Source organism: Pelmatolapia mariae, linkage group LG7 (assembly GCF_036321145.2).
Source record: "Pelmatolapia mariae isolate MD_Pm_ZW linkage group LG7, Pm_UMD_F_2, whole genome shotgun sequence".
Lineage (NCBI taxonomy): Eukaryota > Metazoa > Chordata > Actinopteri > Cichliformes > Cichlidae > Pelmatolapia > Pelmatolapia mariae.
Window position 1 is genome coordinate 61,392,630 of NC_086233.1, and position 23,166 is coordinate 61,415,795.

The 23,166-nt window shown below is 41.3% G+C and overlaps 1 protein-coding gene across 1 annotated transcript in view; it reads left to right on the forward strand.

Moving 5' to 3' along the window:
• The first annotated feature begins 262 nt into the window (after positions 1 to 262).
• Positions 263 to 23,166, forward strand: part of LOC134631607 (protein arginine N-methyltransferase 8-B) — a 31,056-nt gene continuing 8,152 nt past the window's right edge. The window contains exons 1-7 of the mRNA XM_063480120.1: positions 263 to 1,025; positions 4,697 to 4,942; positions 6,054 to 6,209; positions 18,333 to 18,396; positions 20,115 to 20,257; positions 21,205 to 21,292; positions 22,516 to 22,631. Of these exons, the coding sequence (XP_063336190.1) occupies positions 957 to 1,025; positions 4,697 to 4,942; positions 6,054 to 6,209; positions 18,333 to 18,396; positions 20,115 to 20,257; positions 21,205 to 21,292; positions 22,516 to 22,631 (882 nt within the window). The 5' untranslated portion in view covers positions 263 to 956. The remainder of the gene's footprint in view (positions 1,026 to 4,696; positions 4,943 to 6,053; positions 6,210 to 18,332; positions 18,397 to 20,114; positions 20,258 to 21,204; positions 21,293 to 22,515; positions 22,632 to 23,166) is intronic.

Genomic DNA, 23,166 nt, shown 5'->3' on the forward strand with positions numbered 1-23,166 from the left:
GGTAAAGGTCAGATTTAGATGACAAGGAAAATATGTATTTTACTATATGTGTATAGTGATGTATGTTTATGGCTTGTTTTCTTTCCTGGTTCATCTCAGAAGTGAGCAGGAAAGATGAAGCACGTAATAAATGTGCAAACAGCAGCCAGCTCTGAAATTACCCCTCCGGCCAGTGAGACAGGAGTGGTCACTTCCTCGCACTCTGCGTGTGTGTGTGCGCGCGCGTGTGCGCAGATCAAGCACAGGGTGTCCTCGCTCTGCTCGGAGAGCTGGTAAACTCCAACTTTGTCTGGGCTGGCGGCGTTCGGCACTTTGTGCAGATGGGGAACGATTTAACTGGAGCATAGACTTTGATTCTGGGGGAGCTCTGTTACATTAAAGATGACAGCATGAGTGGTGCCATGTGCTTATAAGAAATCCCCCTGCACGTTTTAAGAGTCATCACATTTCCGTGCATGCACTCGGCGGCAAATCTTTCCACTCTGCGAGGTAGCGGCGGCTGCGGTTCTATTTTTAGAAACAATGTTGCGGCAGGGGAATCAATCAAACTGGCGCTAAATCTTTGCATTCATGACAATCTTCTGCTGTTAGTGATGCAGTCTTAATGCATTCCTGCCTGCGCTTGCAGCGTTATAGGACAGGATGGTGCATTTTTATCTCAGCTGATGCCAAATTCCAAATGATGCCTTTCCCCCTAACGCTCTCCAGGAACGCACACCGGTGGACTGCAAACTTTTATACCATGGAATCCAACGCACTCTGTGGCGAGAGTGGCTGTAATGCTTTTGGGACCTCATGTAGTTTTGGGTTTTTTAGCAGTACTGGAATTTCTAAACAACTGCACAATTTGGGATGTAAATGAGAATTCTCTGATGTCAAAGGACTGAAGGGACTGATAATCGCCAAGCACACGTTTTTTCTCTTTTACTTCTGAGTGCACATTTTTGCTGGCCCTTATGGGAATTAAGCACTCGTCCCGCTGCATGCTCCTCAGGAGAAAAATGGCGGAGTCTGAGAACACTGAGGTAAGTGTTAGAGACAGCTTTAATATTCCTGACAAAAATCAGAGTCCAGTTTTTTGGAATCTATCGGCGTCCTGGATGCCTCTTGCAGTAGCCTGCGTCTTCCACCTTTAGTAGAAGTTGCATGTCGGACAAATTACAGGATGCCGACTGTCCAGAGAGTGAGACTGACCGGGCTGATAGTCTCCCTCTTTGCAAGGATGTTTACCCTCCCGAGGAAACAGGCAGTCTGTGCAGAGCAGGGCAGTTCAAATTAGTATTCCCAACCTCAAATGCACTTGGAAAAGTCTCGTTTTTTGTAGCTGCTAAAATTAGGATGTCGTACGATGATCAGGGTAAGGAGCAGGATCGACTCATCTATTCTGCTTCGCAGACGTTCTCCGGCAAGAGTCTATGAGATGAAGCCTGAAAAAAATATATAAATGTATTTGAAGCTCTGGGTGTTACGTGTAAAGGAATATGCTGTGAGCAGCGCGAGATATAACGGGACAGTGTGTTGCTGCTTCACTCTGCGCGCGATGGGAATTAGAGCTGTCCAAGGTACTGCAGCACCTTGCAGAGGAAAAAGAGAATGCTCAGACTTCTGGTGTGAAGCAGTTCTGCAGAAAGTAGAGTAAGTTGCTGAAGATGTCATGTCTCAGCCACTTGAACTAAATCTCCCACCCCTCACTCTAACTCCTATTGACACTAATTGACAATTTAAAGGTCGATACAGGAGGGATGCTGATTGTAATACTTAGCAGATTCAAACACCCTGCGAGGTGTGCGTCACTCCCCGTGATGCTCTGTTGTAATTATTAATCAGAAAAAAGTTCATTCTAAGCAAGTTCATGAAAGACGCCCTGCACACACTCATTACATTTGATCAACAATCTGACCTCTGAGGGCAGATGGTAGGAAATACTTCATAATAATATCCCTTCCACTGAGGCAGTCTCCTGTTTGGGAATCAGATATCCCAAAATGGCATAATGGCAGAAGACCAAAGGTATGCTCTTTCCTGTTAGAGGACTTTTTCAGTGAAATGCCTTCACCAATATGAAAAGCCCTTATTACAGCTGACTAACATACAGCAACTACAATTAGTGTAATTTTAGTGCATTTATTAGAATAAATAATAGTTCATCACCATTTTCTATTATCCTAACTGACTAGAAGCAACAGCATAAACTCACAGGGTAAACTTCAGCATTCACACAGCTACAAAGTGGCTGTGGGTGCCCTCTCATGTGTAAGTGTGTGTCCTTCTCGAATAACAGGTCTCCCCTCAGTGTAGAGATGAGGATCTAGTCTGAAATAGAACCCTGAATGTGTTTATTTGTTTTGAAGGTCAGAGGCAAGGATGTGCTTCACCCTCTCTTTCCTGTGTCAGGAGATCTCGGTTACACTCACTGCAGCTGCTCTCCTCCGACCGTACCCCTAACTTCACGTTAATCTGTCCCACAATGACTCTTTCCCCCTGCATTGTACAGATTCTGTATTAAACTTGGCAGTCTTAATCGCCTCTTCTGCGACTCTGCCTTATAATTATTGACTTGCTCAGTGCTCTCTTGGTGCCAGCTGTTTATCAGCTCTTTTTCTTTTTTTCACTGTTGCTAGTAATTTTTTTTAACAAGGTCTCAAGATTTAAATTGCAGTCTTTACATCTGTTGTGGTGTGCAGCTCTGAGCTGACCATAGTGTAACTTTAGGCCACTGGTCGCCTCGGTGATCCAGATGAGTAACATGTGAGAAAATGAATCCTTCACGCAGTATGGTAATGCTCTGCAATGAACTAGAGTGTCTCCTCTGCAGATCAACATCAGAGCTGAGAGGATTAAGTATTAAGTTCAACAGTTGGTCTCTCCGCATTAAGAATGTGGTCTTGTATGTTATCAACATCCAAAACCCCGTGAACCTCACTAAGCAGAGACAGTAATGACTTTCAATGCTACTCTTGTGCTGCAGAGAAAGTGCTACTCACATTTTCTTTTTTTAGATATTCAGTCACTTTTCTGGTCAATTATAACCAGATAGAACTCTATTTAATAATAATAATGATAATGATAATAATAATAATAATAATATCCATAGTCTTGATTCTCTTAACAAAATATTTAAGATGTTTCATGTGATTTAAACTCTTAAATTTTGAATCTTAATCTCTTATAATTGGCCAAGTATAGCTCATGGGATCATCTTTTCTTCCTTTTTTGTGTGTGTGGTGACAAAAATAATCAGGAGTTTTATTGGAAATCACCCCCTAAAAGTAGCTGATCTGACATTTCATTGAAAACTTCAAAACCTTGATGGGAAAACTACAGAAGAACTTAGAGGATCATCAGTCAATGGAATTTGAATAAATAACAGACAGGTAGACCAGCGCTGTCGTACTCAAAGTCATGAAGTTAGCACGACTTCTCGAATGCCTCATTAGTGAAAACCTGACATTTGACTGACTCATATCAGCTTCTCTTTGAATTCGTGATTCAAGACCCATTATTTACTTTATTTTCATGGTAACTACATTCCAGTGTGTGCCATTTGAGCCCTGCGGGAAAAAGGTGCAGGAGACATAAATACTGTATGATGGCCATTTTAAAGAGAGAAGAGAGAAAAGGGGACCGAAGAATCAGTTCTTTCAACCAAGGAAAAGCCAATGCGGCAGATAGAAATCCCATTTTCGCACTGTGCTTTCACTGTAAAGGAGAACTGAATAATTTCATCTGCCAGGGAGGTTATCCACCTCATTAAGTCTTATAGATGTTTAAGATGTATGTCACTCCTAGAAAAATAAATTAAAGGACTGATGACAAACTGGGCTCATTGGTTTATTTAAATAATAATACTTGAAACAGTTATGGGAACGTCCGTGAATAACCTTCAATAACCTTGTGTAAATACAGATGGGCTTCATACAAGATAATTTTGTTGTAATCTCAATACTTAATCTGAACATGACATCAAAAATAGATTTCCCAAAATCAAATGTGCAGGATACAGAAGCATAATTAAAACATAAATTAAAGCTGTAGAATTAAACTGAAATTGCTAGAAGATCCGACTGAATGAATGCAAAATGAATGAGGCAATAACAGTGGCAGAAAACACTCATAAAATATCGTTAATATTATGTAGAAACTGAATGAGAAAATGTCTTGCAGTCTTTCACCATCCTTTCCTTCTTTGTTTCTTATCACTGTTGTCTGCCTCCTATTTTTGGTGACGTTACCAAACAGTTTTATCATTTATTTTTAGACGCCCAAGTTGGAATGAGAATAAACAGCAGAATGGCTTATTGGCTCAATACTGAGATGTGAAGTTTCTGTTTCTCCATGCACATCGTGGTTAGACCTTCCCAGCAGGCGTTACAGGTGATAATCCGGGCATTACGGGTGTACCTTCTGTGCTGAGCAGAGCTTTCTTGCCATCTCTGGCTTTTGTTGACTCAGTGTCAGTGATCAGCATATCCTCCAGACTCACAGGGCTCTCTGCACTTTGTGAACTCAGGAGACGAGTGCTGGGAACATGAGCTAAGAGTGCAGGAACAAAATGTAAAGGAGAAAAGCTTACATGTAAAATCCCTGTTTATGAATGCAAACCACAACCTTATTGCAGCCTGTACTTATTTTGTTTCTTACGCCTTAGGCCGCGGCACTGAAGAGGTGTTTTTCTTCTTTATCTGTGTTTTTCTAGCAACCACAGTCACAACCAGAGCCGATCCGCATAATTCCATCGCAGTCGGCACAGCCAACCGCGTTACCCAAGCCTGTGCCTTCTATCCAGCATGCGCCTCGGCCTCCTCTTCCACCTCACACGCCGCACGCCGCCAGCCTCCCTAGCTGTCCAGGGAGAGGTAAGATGGCCAAGTTTCTCAACCCGGAGGAGATGACCTCGCGAGACTACTACTTTGACTCCTATGCCCACTTTGGCATTCATGAGGTACGCCTTGTCATCGCAGTGTGGATGAAAATCACATATGTTAATCGATCAGCTTTATGGATCAATAAGGCATTTTTTTAATAAATAGAGAATTTTAATTTCCATTATTGCTGCTGCACATTTCACAGAACCAGAGCATGCAATGTCCTTGTGTACTTGCAATTAATTTGAGAAAATTATTAGATTATGCATCATCCTTGTCTTAATCATTTCATATGCTCTTCTTGCTTTTTCTCTTTTAGACATGCTCTTGCCTCAATTTGCCCGTGTGTGTGGGCAGGATAGTTTAACGATGATTGTGTGTGACTTTTTTTTTTCTTGAAGTGAACCCCTCCGCCCTCTAAACCGAGAGCTTTATGTCATAGATGGTTTAGGCCATGGCAGGAGCTACAATCAGCCAATCCCTTCAAAGGACATAAAATCCTAACGTTCCCTGACAGAAATGTTTCCCAGGAAAGCTCAGGTTTTTGCAGGTGCCCCACAAAGCTCTATGTACAGTTGTTAATTGATGTAGGATGGTGATGAACTGCCTGGAGCAGTTTTAAATCTTGTGAAACTTTTGAAAACTTGAGGAACAGAGAGCCATTTTTGAACACATTAAAAGTGTGTATTGTGTATGCCAATTTGTCCACACGGTTTCCTCAGAGTTTACAGAGTTCATCTGCATTTTAGAGAGCAGATGCAGGAAGCATTGGAGGCTGCATAAAAAGAGTATGTTGCGTGCGTGACCTGTGGGATGTTTTTTTATGTATTTGTGGAATGTAGGTCAGGTGTATTTTAGTCATTTCTGAATATTCTTTGCACTCACACATGCACGCACACTGTGAAAGAGGTACAGATAGAAAAGAGATGCAGACAGGCTGAGCCTGCGAGCTCACAGGGCTTATTCAGAAACACCAACAATGGATTTGAATGTAGAACCACAGGGCTGAGAGGGAATAGAGTAAGATTAGGTGAAGGCTGCGTGTTATTTGTAAATGCTGTACTGTAGATATCGGAGCTATTCAGACCACTGACGTCCAGCCAATGTTTTTAATTTCACACAACAAACTTTCTGCAGGAGTTCGTGTTGCCAGGATCTTTCTCATATTTTTCTCACATGTTAAACCAGGAAATGTTGAAGGATGAAGTGAGGACACTCACCTACAGGAACTCCATGTACCACAACAAGCACATCTTCAAGGATAAAATAGTGCTGGATGTTGGAAGCGGGACTGGGATCCTTTCTATGTTTGCGGCCAAAGCAGGGGCAAAGCATGTATATGGGGTAAGATGTGTTTCCCTTCAGTAAACTACAAACATGTGGACCAATTAAGATCTGATCTCCATGTAGCCCAGGCCTCACAAGGTGCTTATATTGTCAGCATGTAGTGCATATGTAGGTCTGCTGCTGTGTGGGTTAGAACATACAGTACATTTTAAACCATCTAATCTTGGGTAATATTTCTTTTGACATGCAGGTGATAAAACTGTGTGACCTCTCAGGCAGGTTGACCAGCTAAGCCATAGAGATTTGAAAGCTATTAGTGTTATTGAGCACTGGAGCAGACGTAATTGCAAGTCAGAGCATGTCTGAGAATGCCTGCTGCACACACACACACACACAAACACACACACACACACACACACACACACACACACACACACACACACACACACACACACACACACACTGCTAGCTTGGGATAACCATGTGGAACTTATTTTTGCATGGTGGGTCGAGACGAAGTGCTTCAGGGAAGGAATGATTAACTTGGAATTGCCAAGAGACTTGTTCTGAGCCACTGAATGACATTATGTGTTTATGTGTGTGACTATGCCTTGTGTCATGTGTTTGCTTGCCTTTCCTCTCCTGCTGCCTCAATCAGTTTTTGTCTCCCTCTCTCTAGCATCCTGTTTTAGTACTTTAGTTGATTTGATTCAGAGTTTTGTCACTGCAGTCCATCTGGCAGGATTTTATCCACATAAATGGGGACAGGAGTTTCAGGATTTTCTTATCATACCTAAAGCTTTTAAAGTTTGATGTGAGGGCCCGGGCTCACGAGCTGGACGAATATACCCCCGATCATTCCTTATCAATAAGAACAGTACATGACAATGTATGTGTGTTTAGTGTAGTCCTTCAACAATTCCAAGTAGCAACAAGACACTTAGGTAACATGTCCAACCTACGCATGACCTGTGCACCACAAAATCATAAAGGGCCAAGGCAAACTAGACTTGCACTAATCTATTAGCACACTATTCACTCTGTTTTGAATTCCCTGCCTGCTGCCAGCTGGATTCCTCCGTTCTTTTGGCTGCTGTCTTCAGTTAGTAGAGGAGGGTCGTATTCTGGATCATTCTTTTTCATATACTTCAGTTCCTCAAGCTCACTTTTATGTGTGATAAATCTACTCATTAGTAACACTGAATGAGCAGTGAGATGCCCTTTGTCACAGATTCTGTTCACAACTTTTATGTACAGACTTTCCCAGAGGTGGAGGGTGTCCAGTTCAGTGGTCTCAGGATCACATCTTTGCTTTTGCAGATAACAAAGTACTGGTGGCTTCACTGAGTGGTGTCCCATTGAAGCCTTTGGCTTTGGCACCATCAAGCCCGAGGCTCTGCTTCCCAGTTAGAAAAGACAGGATTATCCACTTTAGGTCAGGGATGAGATTCTATCTCAAATTCAGGAGTTAAAGTCTCTCTGGGTTTTGTTCTCAAGTGAGAGTAGAGTAGCGCTACATAAGAATCAGTCCATTTACCCATGCTTTTGTCCGAGCTGCGGACAGGCTGCAGACGTAGCCGTGCCATTCCAGGGCTTGGTTTTAGCATGGGGGGTCTAGCCAGGACCCTTACTGGATACCGGGAGGTGTCCCACTCCAAAAGGTGTGTAGTCTTATCACTACACTATCCAGCTGGATGCCTCCTAAACTGCAAGTAAGTGAAATGGTCAATGTGAGAGAAGGTATGGCTCTCTGTTGGCTTGGCCTTTTGCCTGGGTAGCTTTGTTTAGAGCGCTGTCCCTGTGACCTGGATAAACTGTAGAAAATAGATGAATAACACATGAAAAGCCAGGTACTGTTTTTTCAGATAAAAACAATACATTGTTCAAAAAGCTGGTTAAGCTCAGTGTAGCTGCTTTGATTATTCTAGGAGTGTTTCTAATGTCTTTATGTTAGTATGATGCAGAGTTTAGTTTCTGCCCAGTAATCAAAACGATTAAGGTTGCTAATAAAAAGTAATGAAACTAAACTATGTGTAAGTCACAGGTTAATAGCTCAGATAGAGGACAAAAAGTACAGCGATATCTGGGCAAAGTTAGAAACTTCTACTTGCTGTGTCTCCAGAGTAAAATACCAGTAGGAGCCTGCAGGGATGTCTACGGTGACAGTGACACTTTCTGACACTAGTGAGAGGTGCGAGAGGCAACCTGTGAGGGGGTGCCTCTGTCAATACACCCTGAGGCTTCAGTGCGCTCCTACTGGATCGTGACTATGACAGGCACGTGGCTAATAGCTGTCTCTTATGACTTTGACTCAGAAAGAGATGAGGAAGATTGCCAATTAGAACCTGTTATTACACATGAATAGCGCAGTACAGTTACATGCATCTCTGCAAGTGCACAAACATGTTCACACCTGATGCAACATTAGCCATTGCTGGTTATTTATGGATTCGGTACAGTCTTTTTAATGGGCACCAGAGGCAGCAGAAGCCTCCTTCCTCTTTCTCTGCTAATAAGCAGCAGAAAACAAGGCTGCTCCGGGGAGTCAGTGCTAATGGGAAGTCCCTACAGCCTATATGCCTGCGGAAAAAACCAAAAAGTTTACATTCTGTATTGGAGTTACACTGCAGTATAATAAGCAGAGATTGAAGCATTGGAACATTGGTTTTATGGCATGTTTAACTGGTTTCTTTCCAGTAAATAATAGCCCTCAAAGACCTCATTCTTCCAACTAACAGCACACTCTAAAATGACTCTGTCTTACATGCGTAGCTGTGAGTTAAGTAAAAATAGGCAAGTACAAGGAAAATATACTTTAAGTATAAAATAAAAAAAGCTGGTCATAGTATTGAATAGTGCAGCACTTACAGATTACAAGTGCTACACTATTATCTCTTATAGCATTATATTATTATTAGTGACAATTTGATGTAAAAATGGGGTTTTATTAATTTACTTAGTTTAATGGGTTGATTTAATAATTGGTTGGAAAACTCTCTGAAAATAGTGAGAAATGCCATCACAAAATCTCTGAACTAATATAAATTTTTGCGTGAAAGTTAGAAGGTGCTTAATGGCGTGAAAGGAAGCACTGTATGAATGGATGTGTGAATGGATGAATGTACCCTACAGTAGAAAATTCTTCAAGTGTTCAGAATAGGAAAGAGCTGGGTGAGTAGCTGCCCATCTACAACCAATTTGTTTAAAAAATGTACATTTACATTTTTACATTCATAATTTTTGTATAAAAAGTCATATTTTTAATGTAACAAATTACTTAAATTGTAAGATAAATAAAGCAAACAAAAAAAAAGCTACACAACTTACCTCTGAGAGTTAGTAGAGAACATGCACTTATTTGCACTGAACAAAAATAAGTGCCTCATTTTTGTGGCTACCTTATCCACAAGACCCCCAGCCTGACCGGCTGCTTTGTGACACAGAGCACCCAGAGTTCATTAAAGGGTCTCCTGTGTGACTATAACCAGATGGGTCTGTTGCAGCATGCAGCAGCAGGATGCTGCATGCTGCACAACTCTGACAAAAACGCTAAGCAAATGGGACACAGTGTTCGAAGGTGAAAATCTATACTCTCAAATTCCCAGTGCCGTAAGAGCCTGGCATTGATTAATGTATTCTGCTGAATTATGTCCATATTTTATTTGAGAGAAGCCTGAGTGTAGTTTGATGAATCAATGAGCTTTATTATGTTATAACGATGATATCAGTGGCAACTCAATAAATCAGCTCTGAGGCAGAAGGGAAAGTACAAAATATGCCAAGAGTCAGGACAGTGATATAAAATCAATCAATCAATCAATCAATCAATCAATCAATCAATCAATCAATCAATCTATCTATCTATCTATCTATCTATCTATCTATCTATCTATCTATCTATCTATCTATCTATCTATCTATCTATCTATCTATCTATCTAAGCTTGACTCCAGGTTTCTTTGGAGTGTTAAATTAACCATGGTGCATTATGTCATCTGATGAGCCTTCCCTTGCTAGTTACCTATTGCTATCAGGCATACTATTCACAAACATACTAACACAACTTACTGCTATCAGATGCTCAAGCTTGGGACAGTGGCGCGGCTGCCCCTCTGTTGGTCTTCCTTGGTCTCTTGTGTTCTGGGGGCCTCTGGATGTCTGGAGTTTTGATCTCCTCCATACCTGCTTCATGCCCTGGAGGATGGGACTGTGGCCCCCCACACCCTCTAGCAGATCATTACATTAAGGAACCTTTTAAATACAAGCGCGCTCATGCTCACAGGTGTACACACAGGTGATCACACACACAAACTACACCCTTTTTGGCTCCTACCTCAAAGCACACTGTGCGCTGTCGATCTTACGTGCTGCACAATAATGTTTAATATTAAGTATTTAGTGTTATATTCCCATATATCATTGTGATGTTGTTTATTCTATTACTCTCATTTTCTTCTGCTTGTTTTCTTTTTTCTTTCTCAACAGGTGATCCAGGTGATCGATATATGTATTTTTTGTCTGCTTATTTTGTTGGTTTTTGTTTTTTGCCCTTTATCCCCGTCCCTCTTCTTCGCTGTTTTTTTTTTCTTCCCCCTCTTTCTTTCTCCCTTTTCTTTTCCCCTGTCCCGTATCGAGCAAGTAAAAAAATAATAAATAAATAAAATAAAATAAACAATAAAAGGTAAATCAAATGGACCATTATGGCAAGGCTGGGATGGTCCATTTGGTAAAGTAAATCCGTTGGGCATCTTTCTTCGCCTTTAGACAATAATTCTGATGGCAAAAGAACCAAACGGGACAGGTTTAAAAAAAAAAAAAGAAAAAAAAAAAAGATGCTCAAGCTTGTTGGCTATTTGATTTCACTTCCTCACTTTTTACTAAAATCTGGCAAAGATCACAGACGTTTCTTTTTTTTGTTTAAAGAGCTAATCCAGAGGTAGAGAGGCTCTATAAAAAGATCTGATCTCACTCTCCAACATGGGGCCTTTTAAAGATCATGTGAGTGCTTATAAAGCAGCTTTGTTGCGAGCCAAAATGCAACACAATCCATTGTTACTGGTGAAAAATCAAATTTTCTACAATAAATTGTCTATCTTGTGCCCCCCACATATTTGACGGTTCACTAACAGCTACTGGCACACGCCACCTCCCTCTGACTGTTATCCTGTTTCCAAGAAGTCTTCCTGCCTTCTCCATTCCTGGCTCAGTGCTCCTTTTCCTCCTTTGCTCCACTGGATGTTCTTCATACTACTGAATAGGTTTTCTAAGCTCCGCATACTCTCTGGATCCAACAACCTTGCCTAGCCTCCCTATGGTCGACATCATCAACAAATCCAAAGAAACTGGTGTGGCATCTACAAATTTCAAAACAGCTGCTGTTTCCCCCATTCTCAAAATCCTGACTTGAACCCCGATTACCTGAAAAGAGCAACTGTAGGAGCCATATGAGTTGTTCCTTTTTTGATTAAGTGAGTTTAAATGGACTCACTGTATTGGTGCACGGTTGTGGGGCGTGTCTCATGGGTGTGGTAGATGATAAATGTGGTTGCACTCACCTGTTCACCGCACCCAGTGTTGGGAAGGTTACTTTTAAAATGTATTCCATTACAGAATACTGAATACATGCCCCAAAATGTATTCTGTAACGTATTCCGTTACGTTACTCAATGAGAGTAATGTATTCTGAATACTTTGGATTACTTAATATATTATCATGCTGTTTACAACTACGTGAATGTACTATTGCTGTGATTTATTACTGTTACTGAAGGTCCGAACCGTAGTAAAGGGACATCTGGCTAATACGTCGGGTTAGTGTCGGGCTGGTAGCCGAAAAATAGCTTTACTTTGTTGTCTGGGTCAACTTTGCTTGCGGGAGACAGAGAGAGGCGTTGAAAGGCTGCTCCAACGGAACTTATTGTTTCCGGAGGAAAACACGAACACAGCGTACAGTCGAGTCTTAATAGCTTACTTACAAATGGGCTCGTCAGGCACTCTTCTTGGCTGCAGTGGTTATTATTATATTTACATGCTTCCAGCTCCCGTTTTTGCTCCGTGACAGCTCGGACTTTTCCTTTCTCTCCCTCCCTCGCTCACAGACACATAACGTGTATGGCAGTCCATTCTCGCTGCAGCACGGACTACACTGCCCATCAGGCTACATGCTTTAGAGCTATGCCTGTAGCATTCTGCCTTTTAGCTTAGCACAACGACAACAACAAAAAAGCGCTCTCTCACCCAGGAAACACGCAGAGAGAGAGCGCGTCACCCTGTAACCATGGCAACCGTAACGCTGCCGCCTGGAACAACAGAGCGTAGCTGTCAAACAAACCCAAACAGTCCTGACCCGCGACAATATGAAACAGGAAAGTACCGCCGTGTAATCCATTTATTTCAACAAAGTAACTGTATTCTGAATACCACCTTTTTAAACGGTAACTGTAACGGAATACAGTTACTCATATTTTGTATTCTGAATACGTAACGGCGGTACATGTATTCCGTTACTCCCCAACACTGACCGCACCTGATGTTGATGAGCAGAAAGGTAGGGTGAGCATGAGGCAAAACTTTCTGTTGACCGCAGCTTGAGCGTAGCTTGAATGATTTTGATGTATTTTGACTGTAACTTGATGATTTAGGTATATTTGTGCACTAGTTGATGCCATAGACCAAGTTGTAATTTGGCATAGTAATTGGTGCATTTCTTTGTGAGTTGCAGGTATTTCTTTGTGCAGTCTGTGCATCTGTTTAATAGTTAATCCCATGTGCTGATTTGTATATTGGACAGTTGCATGTGGAATAAAAGGAGCAAATGTTACAGAAGTGTATTTTATGCGTTTATTGTTGCGCGTCATCTGTGTCCTCATGTTTAGCCTGCCGCGGCCTTTGGTTGGAGGAGCCGCAACAGCAACTTTGGCATCACATGTCTATCCATTAACTCTTTGAACCCTTCAAATCTGGTTTTAAAGCAAACCACACCAAAGACGGCTCTCAGTTATGATCACAAACACCCTGCAGACTCTGGCCACATTCATTCCCTCATTACCCTGGACCTTTCAGAAACGTTAAACATAGCCTCCTGTCCTTCTTGACCAGTTATCCAACTATTTTGGCCTCACTGGTTGAGCGCTGTCTTCACTCCTGCTTTCAGGATGCATTATGTCACCTGGACACCTACTTCATTCTCTGCTCCAGTGAGTCAGTAAGGACTTTTCATCATTTACATTCACCCCCTTGGTCAGATCATCTTCCACCATCGACTAAGCCTCCATGATACGCAGTTATATCTAAGCACTAAACCCTCCGGTTAGTTCCCTGCTTTGTCCCCTATCAGCAGTCTAAAACTATTTAACCAATTCTCTCAACTAGAACAAAATAAAATTGAAGTCTTAGTTGTGGCTCCTACGTCACTGCTGTCAAAGCTGACTGATTTTGACCTTAATTTTGAGCCTTCACAACCTGGGTGTCATTCTGGACTCCATTCTTTCATTTTCATCATATATTAAACCTATCTCTAAATCTGCCATCTACCACATCAAGAACATCTCCAGACAACAGCTTATACCCTTAAACTCAGCAACAGAAATTCTCATTCAGCAGCTGAAACTCTTATTTATGCTTTTATCACCTCTGACATGGACTGCTACGGTAGTGTTCTGTTTGGGTTGCCAAACAAAGCCCTGCTACACACACACACACACACACACACACACACACACACACACACACACACACACACACACACACACACATGTCTGGTTTGCTATCCTCGTGGGGACATCCCATTGACATAATGCTTTCCCTAGCCCCTTACCCTAACCCTAACCATTAAAAATGAATGCCTAACCCTAACCCTTACCCTAAACCTAACCATAACCTAATTGTAACCCTGACAGTAAAACCGCATTTTGAGTGTGAAAACTGCTTTCAACCCCGAGGGGACCTGGATTTTGGTCCCCACGGTGCAGAAAGTCCCCACCAGGATAGTAAAAGTCAGATTTTGGTCCCCACCAGGATAGTACGAACCCGTACACACATACACACACACACACACACACACACACACACACACACACACACACACACACACAAGCTGCAGTATGTTGCATGTATGTATCACCCCCAGTTTTATGCACTGGCTCCCGGTTAAGTGTTTCCTAAAAGATTCTCACCTACCAACCCATCCACTGCTCCACAGGACCTACTGGACTTTCTACCTTACACCTCATCTTGAACTCTATGTTCCTCAGTGAAATACTTTCCATGCCCCATACAGGACTGCAGTCCTTTGGGGATACATCCATAGTTGATTTTGTTGTTGTTATTGTTATTAGTATTATAGAGACTAGGTTAACAACTCTTTCAGGTTTAGTAACCAGGTTAAAGCAGGTAAAAACCTTCAGGGTTTTATTCTGTTTTATTTAGGAGTCGAATGCACAGCATCAGCTTAGAGGTACTAAACAAGGATGACCTTGGTTTTTACCCCAGACAGCTTTATGGATGGTTACACTGTTACACAGACATTTCTGCCTGTAGAAATGATTCAAATTTCAGTCTCAATTCTGTATTTGTTTTTAATCTCAACTCACACAGTGAAACGTGATTATAGCAATGTCAATGTGACCAAAGTCACTGTCAGTGTCTGTAAGTGTCAGACAATATTCTAAGGTTTAAAAAGAAAAAGTGTCCTTGTGTGTGATCAAATTTTGATCAGCTATTAGCTGTGGTGGAAAGTATCTACATACACATATAATAATCCTAGACAATTCATTGCTTTGTTGTGGAATAAACTGCTTGTCTACAGGAACTTGTGCCATCTTGCAACAGTGCATCAGGTTGGGCTTTCTTGTTACATTATGAAACTCTATGAACAGTTCCACCAACTCCAGAAAGGTTGAAATTGTCATTTTTAAATGATAGATTTAGATGTTTCAGTTATATTCTTTGATTATTGTAATTCATGGGTTTTGGTTGTGCTTGTGTTATATTTTTAGTGCTAGGATTTTGGTTTATTTTGGCTTTCTCATGTTCCTCATCCTGTCACGCTTGTCTTCGTGTTCCCTCTGTCTTTTCAGTCAGTCGTGTCTCCGCCTCAGTGTCAAGTCTGCGTCTCTGTGTTATACTTCCTGTTTTACTTTGACAGTCTGTGTCCTTTGTCAATTATTCTGCTTTGCTTCCTTTGTCTGATTACTCCCAGCTGTGCTCTCCTGCTGTGTCTCATTCCCTTGTTACTCCGGTGTGTAATTTATCCCTGTGTTCTCCTCTGCCCTTTGTCGCGTCGTCCCCTCACAATGCTGTGTTTTTCCCTTCCGTGTTTCTAGCCGTTTTCAAGTTTACAGTTCCTGGTTTGTTTTCTAGTTGAATTTTCGTGTTTCCAAATTCTAGTTTAGTTTTGTATTTAATGTTAGTTTTTTCCAGTAATAAAAGGTGCTGCTTTCAGTTAAATTCGTGTGTGTCCTGCATTTGGGTCCTACATCCTGCCAGTTTTGTGCTAGACTAAATAAAGGGTGCTAAGTGTTTGTTTACAGTCTGGAAATATGTCCCGCACAAAAACTAGCACAACTTTAACAAGTTACATTTGGTAAATGCTGCTCAAGTACAATTTTAAAAATATCACACAAAATGACATATTGTAACAACCCTTATTATTGTGGTATAGCACCGCTAGGGGGTGTTGCCCTACTATTGTAGTAGTGGGGGGGGGGGGGGGGGGAGTCTCCCAGTGTGTGTGAGTCTCCCAGTGTGTGTGAGTATAGTGACAGCCGTTACATGCTGCTTGTGTGTCTGTTCAGAGAGATGTATGTACAGACAGAGTAGAGCCGTGGAGACCTGGCTTGTATGGTCTTATGTTGCTAACAACGAATAAAGATCTGTTGTTCGATGTAACTGACTGGCTTCGAGTTATCTGGGTAACCTCCACAAATGCTGGACCTGCTAGTCGCTCCTTCCTCGCCAGACTGCTGTTACAGTATCAGTTGCAAGGATGAAACTGAAGCTTTTTTGTTTTATACTTTGATTTATTGTTGTTGCCAATATGTAATTCATCAAGCAATCTCTAGACCCAGCTGTCTTAGCTAATTATAGGCCAATCTCCAACCTTCCTTTCATATCAAAAATCCTTGAAAGAGTAGTTGTCAAACAGCTAACAGATCATCTGCAGAGGAATGGCTTATTTGAAGAGTTTCAGTCAGGTTTCAGAGCTCATCACAGCACAGAAACAGCTTTAGTGAAGGTTACAAATGATCTTCTTATGGCCTCTGACAGTGGACTCATCTCTGTGCTTGTCCTGCTAGACCTCAGTGCAGCGTTTGATACTGTCGACCATAATATCCTATTAGAGCGATTAGAACATGCTGTAGGTATTACAGGTACTGCACTGCAGTGGTTTGTATCATATCTATCTAATAGACTCCAATTTGTTCAAGTAAATGGAGAGTCTTCTTCACATGCTGAGGTTAATTATGGAGTTCCACAGGGTTCAGTGCTAGGACCAATTCTATTTACATTATACATGCTTCCCCTAGGTAGCATCATTAGAAGACATAGCATAAATTTTCACTGCTATGCAGATGATACGCAGCTCTATCTATCCATGAAGCCAGGTAACACACACCAATTAGTTAAACTGCAGGAATGTCTTAAAGACATAAAGACCTGGATGGCCGCTAACTTCCTGCTTCTTAATTCAGATAAAACTGAGGTTATTGTACTCGGCCCTGAAAATCTTAGAAATATGGTATCTAAGCAGATCCTTACTCTGGATGGCATTACCTTGGCCTCCAGTAATGCTGTGAGGAACCTTGGAGTCATTTTTGACCAGGACATGTCCTTCAAGGCACATATTAAACAAATATGTAAGACTGCTTTCTTCCATTTGCGCAACATCTCTAAAATTAGAAATATCCTGTCTCAGAGTGATGCTGAAAAACTAGTTCATGCCTTCATTACTTCCAGGCTGGACTACTGTAACTCATTATTATCAGGATGTCCTAAAAACTCCCTGAAAAGTCTTCAGTTAATCCAAAATGCTGCAGCAAGAGTACTGACAGGGACTAGAAAGAGAGAGCATATTTCTCCTGTTTTGGCTTCCCTTCATTGGCTTCCTGTTAAATCCAGAATTGAATTCAAAATCCTGCTCCTCACATACAAGGTCTTAAATAATCAGGCCCCATCTTATCTTAATGACCTTGTAGTACCATATCACCCTATTAGAGCACTTCGCTCTCGCTCTGCAGGCTTACTTGTTGTTCCTAGAGTATTTAAAAGTAGAATGGGAGGGAGAGCCTTCAGTTTTCAGGCCCCTCTTCTGTGGAACCAGCTTCCAGTTTGGATTCAGGAGACAGACACTATCTCTACTTTCAAGGTTAGGCTTAAAACTTTCCTTTTTGCTAAAGCATATAGTTAGGGCTGGACCAGGTGACCCTGAATCCTCCCTTAGTTATGCTGCAATAGACGTAGGCTGCCGGGGATTCCCATGATGCATTGAGTTTTTCCTTTCCAGTCACCTTCTCACTCACTATGTGTTAATAGACCTCTCTGCATCGAATCATATCTGTTATTAATCTCTGTCTCTCTTCCACAGCATGTCTTTCATCCTGTTTTCCTTCTTTCACCCCAACCGGTCGCAGCAGATGGCCGCCCCTCCCTGAGCCTGGTTCTGCCGGAGGTTTCTTCCTGTTAAAAGGGAGTTTTTCCTTCCCACTGTCGCCAAAGTGCTTGCTCATAGGGGGTCATATGATATGATTGTTGGGTTTTTCTCTGTATTTATTATTGTGCTATCTACTGTACAATATAAAGCGCCTTGAGGCGACTTTTGTTGTGATTTGGCGCTATATAAATAAAATTGAATTGAATTGAATTGAATTGAATCTGTATTTGCATGACTAAACGGATTCAAGAGTTTCATAAATTTTTTGTTAGAAGTTTATTATAAATTTTCAACCTGCTTTTGTAATTTATCATGGAGTATGCATGTTCCAGTTTGTGCACCAGCAACGTAACATAGTAGCATACGGTAACATGCGGTAGTTTGGCTTTTATCCAGGGCTTCCCAGGCAACATCAGTAGGGCAGTAATATTTAAAATCACCTGCATTATAAGTGAAATCATGTTATTGTGAGTACAGGCAAAGTGTCTGTGAAATTCTTCACTTAAATAGCTTTTCTTTTTTTCTGCCAGATTGAGTGTTCCAGTATATCGGAGTACTCCGAGAGGATCATCAAGTCCAACCACCTCGACAGCGGTAAGAGCTGCAGCTGTTCCTCGTCTCACAATTCTGATGACACACGCACTCCATCGTCAGTGAAGAGAGCAGTAAAGTAGGTTAAAGTCATGATAGTGAATGAAGATAAATGAGGGAGGAGTGGCAGAAGAGAACAAGAAGAGATGTGATCAGCTGTCCAGGAGGACTGTTAATATGTAGAGATGATCAACTTACAAATCTTTTTACATGAAAAAAAACTGCTAACTGCAAACTCACTGCTCATTGACTAGGTTACACTGTATATACTGCTGGTTCTGTCTAAGTGCTGCGACTTGCATTTCATTTGATCTAAAATAAAATGTCCAATTAAAAATTAAACTGTACTGCCAAAAGTATTTGCTCGGCCGTGAAAACACAATCCACTCCATATTCCACAGTAAGTTTGGAGGTCTATAGTGACTCTGCAGAAAGCTAGCGACCTCTGTGGACTATGCACCTCGGCGCCTGCTGTGATTTTAAGTGGCCTACTACTATGTGACTACTTCATTGTAATACCACTAACACATAACCCTGAAATATTTAGTAACAAGGACATTTCACAACTATACTTGTTGCACAGGTGGCATCCTATCACGGTACCATGATACAGTTCACTGAGCTTCTGAGAGTGACTTAGTCTTTCACAAATATTTGCAGAAAAAGTCTGCATGCCTGGGTGCTTGATTTTATACACCTGTGGCCATGGAAGTGACTGGAACACCTGAATTCAATGATTTGAATGGGTGAGTGAAAAGAGTGTAATTACACTGCATGTATCAATAGGCTAGATTAGTTATTGCATGATGAATAATAATAACGATGAGTATGTTGAAGGTATACTTTAAAACAACAGCACATGCACATTCTACAGTATGAGCATATGCGTGACCAAGGGCGTTTATGACCCAGCACATTTTTGAGTGGACATTCCTTCATCATTGTTCTTTACACTGGCTCATTTGTATTCATTTGCAGAAATATGCTTCCATCCTGTGTAACTTCAAAGTGTATGTTATGATCAGAGCACCTGCTGTGCGTCAAATTTCCTGCCAAGCCCCTGACTCTGCACCTACCAGATAATGGAGCTATAAACCACCCTGTCAGCAAATGCCCCGTCTATTTCTAAACCTATGAATAACAAGTATGCTTAAGTAACCGAAGAAAAGAGTTATCGGTGTGTTTACTGAGTTCTGGAAAGCAAATAAGCAATCAGCAGTTGGAGTAACAGGGTTCACGTGTCATTGTAAAAGACATTTGTATAATCAGGGAAACTCTTCAGTCACTTCTTTCCAAAGCAGAACAAACAAAGCTGAAGTCAGCTAATCTCAGGCAGGGCGAAGATCGACTCCTCCACCGCAGTCCCCAGCTGGTTTCATTTTCATAACAACACAATGGCTGCTGTGTTAGCCTACAAAGCATGAACAGGTGTGTCACCACTCACAGTTTCTTTTCTAAAATTACTAGTAATAAACTACCTTTTTGTTTGAAGTGGTTTAACAGATGGTGCAGCTATTCCTTCACCCAGCAAAATAATAATAATAATTTTAATAATAATAAAAGTAATAAACAACTAATAATACAACTTTTTCATACGTCCCCTAAAATATACTTTACCTTATACTTTTTAGCCCCCAGAATTCCCACATGTTATTGTAAAGACTTAAAGATTCATTTAAACTTTATTATATTACGGTTTTAAAATGTTTTGTGTGTTTCAGTTATCACCATTTTCAAAGGCAAGGTTGAGGAAGTGGAGCTTCCTGTTGAAAAAGTTGACATCATCATATCTGAATGGATGGGCTACTGCCTCTTCTATGAATCCATGCTCAACACTGTCATCTTTGCCAGGGACAAGTGGCTGGTAAGACGTCTGGATTGTGTGCGTTTGTGTATCCTACAACAACACGTCACCAAGATGCCTGATACGCTTATGAAGAACACGTAGGCAGATGGAGTTAAATAAACACGAGCTGTTGATCATTGAAGAAAATATCAGCAGCACAACAGGGAGTATTAACAGATGATCTGGCAAGGAGAAGATTAGGGACACAGGTGAAAACAATCGTGAAGTCAGGGGAAGACAGGCAGGAAGCTCACATAAGACACAAAAGAAAACAATCTTCAAAGTAAAATGTTTTATTACTGAGGGAGACACGAATACTAACGCTAAACAAGATGTATGAGGCAAGGAAACAAAAGGGACCGAGGCATCAATACAGTCTGAGACGGAGGGAGGTGTGACAGAAACAGAAGCAAGCCAAAGCATAAGAAAACTAAAACTCACGACTAGAAGCCGTAAAGTAAATCAGCAAGAGACTCCAATGTAATCAGAGCTTTGAAAGTCAAAGCACGAATCTAAAAAAATACAATAAACACAAAACTCTAAACTTTACACAGAGGAACAACAGAAGAACCTCAAACTCAGATATAATAACTAAGAAATCCAAACCAAGCAACCTCGACCGACACAAAATGTTTAAAGTAATAAAACACAGAAGTATAAAGCTGGAATTATAATATTCTCAAATGTTAGGACAATTGAACAGATTTAGGATTACATTTCTAGAGTTTGTCTTAGAATCTAATAACACTCACAGCTGTCTGCACTCGCTGTTAACCTTGTTGGAGTCCTGTCGAGTTGATATCAAAAGTTTAATAAGACAAATTTTATAGGCCTAAAATGTTTTTTAAAAAGATCTACATGTTTGTTTTCAGTTAATTTTATTTTATTTTGGTCAAAAGTTTTGCAGTTTTGATGCATTCCTAATTCATCTCTGGGTTTTTTTCCTGTCTTTATTCATCAAACAGAAACCTGGTGGATTAATGTTTCCTGACCGGGCCTCCCTGTATGTGGTGGCCATAGAGGACAGGCAGTACAAAGACTTCAAAATACACTGTAAGTGCAGTTTATTGCCAAAATCATGTTTTCGCCACTTACTTGTCCTGTACATAGCGTGGGTCTTCAGTGGCTGTAACCAGAAATAGGACTTGGTGGATGGATGCAGAAAACACCATCAACACACCCACGTTCTGCTCTCCACTGTGGGCACACACACACAGCCTTTCCAGCTCTGCAAATAATTTTAAACTATTCCTGAGGTACAAGACTGGGCGTGATAATTGATATTATAAGTCAACAAGCCTCTCCATCTCTGTATGATCCCCTGTATAAACCCTGCAAGGAGCACTGTGGGCGATTTATTGCTGCTGGACATAAAGCAGCATAAAGTCTGCGCACAACCCAAAATGACAACACAATTGCCAGTAGGCCTCCTACTCACACTCCTCCATACATCTGGGAAATTATACAACCACAGTGCACCAGATAAAATCTAGCCAATCATATCATATTGGCCTCTTCTTATGTCTGGCTAGTTCAGTTAAGCTCGCTGTGGCTCTGAAGTGCTCTATGCACAAAGTCACGCTGAGACAAGTGTACATATTGACCGCAAATTTTTCCAATGGCACGGAGCCAAAGACGACCTTAATCTCAGTTGGAAATGCCTTTCTGTAGCACTCCAGCATTCTAAGAGCATCCTGCAGTCATTAGTGCTACTCTGGGCTGCAGAGTAAGTTAAGTGGGCAGCAGGAAATGCAAATACACAGCATTACAAAAGCCCCCGGGGGTTTGTGACCTGTTCATTATCACCAGTATTTCAGCGCGTTCAAGTAGTTCTTCCCTGCCTCTTGGGCCACAACAGAGATGTTTGCTCACACACTCTCTTAAGGTGCTTTGTGAATAATTTATGCACCAATTTCACTTGAGCAACGAGGATATCCAGGGCAAGAATGCTGCCTGTGTTCAAGGGGCTCGTGTTGACAATTCATCGCCATATACAATGTGACTTTCATCTGTCAAAATGAAAATCATTCCAAAATGTCAGGATATATATCTCTAGGATCTTAGACGAGACTATTCTGGGAAGAGCAATGCCCCCAACTAAAGATTTTTATTTATTTATTTTTTCATATTCAGCCCAAATGTTTACATATCCGGTAGCTTTTGCCGGCTCTATAAACCAAATAGAAACTTGGAGCAAATACAACAGAAGAAAATATTAATTCTAAATATGTTTAGAATGTGATAACAAAATCATTTTGTGACGCTATATTTACCAGGGTGGGAGAACGTGTATGGCTTTGACATGACGTGTATCCGTAATGTGGCCATGAAGGAACCACTGGTGGATGTAGTAGACCCTAAACAGGTGGTGACCAACTCCTGCCTGGTCAAGGTTAGTACTGTGAATCATATTTTGGCACATGGGTAATGTTTACTGCCTGATCAGCCAATATGCACCGCTGCCATTGCTGATTATTAACTGAAGCAACAATAAAAAGGTGAATGCCAATTCTGAGCTTCAGATTTCATTTCTTGCTCTGGAAATACACAGTTTAGCAGTTTTGTTTGTGGCATAATTAACCTGGTAAAACACACCAGGGTTGCATGTTAACTACTGATTAACTACCCAATGACATTGTTTGACTGGCAAACATATTGTCTAACATACCGGGGCTGTTATGAGTGCCACTTCGATGTTGTTCTGTCTGTGGCTCCCGCTGTGTTTATTTGACTGATCGCACTGCTGTGCCATGCATGCCAATAGCAGTCTGTCTAGTCTCCCTGATTGTGCTCCTTGTCATAGTGACCTTCTTATCGCTGGCCTTGATTAGATGGCTCTGCCCTGTCTCACCTTTGTCCTGGTGGAATATTGTTGTGCGGTTATACCTTAATTTCAGTGTTGCCTCTTTCATGTTCTCCTTTTAGCT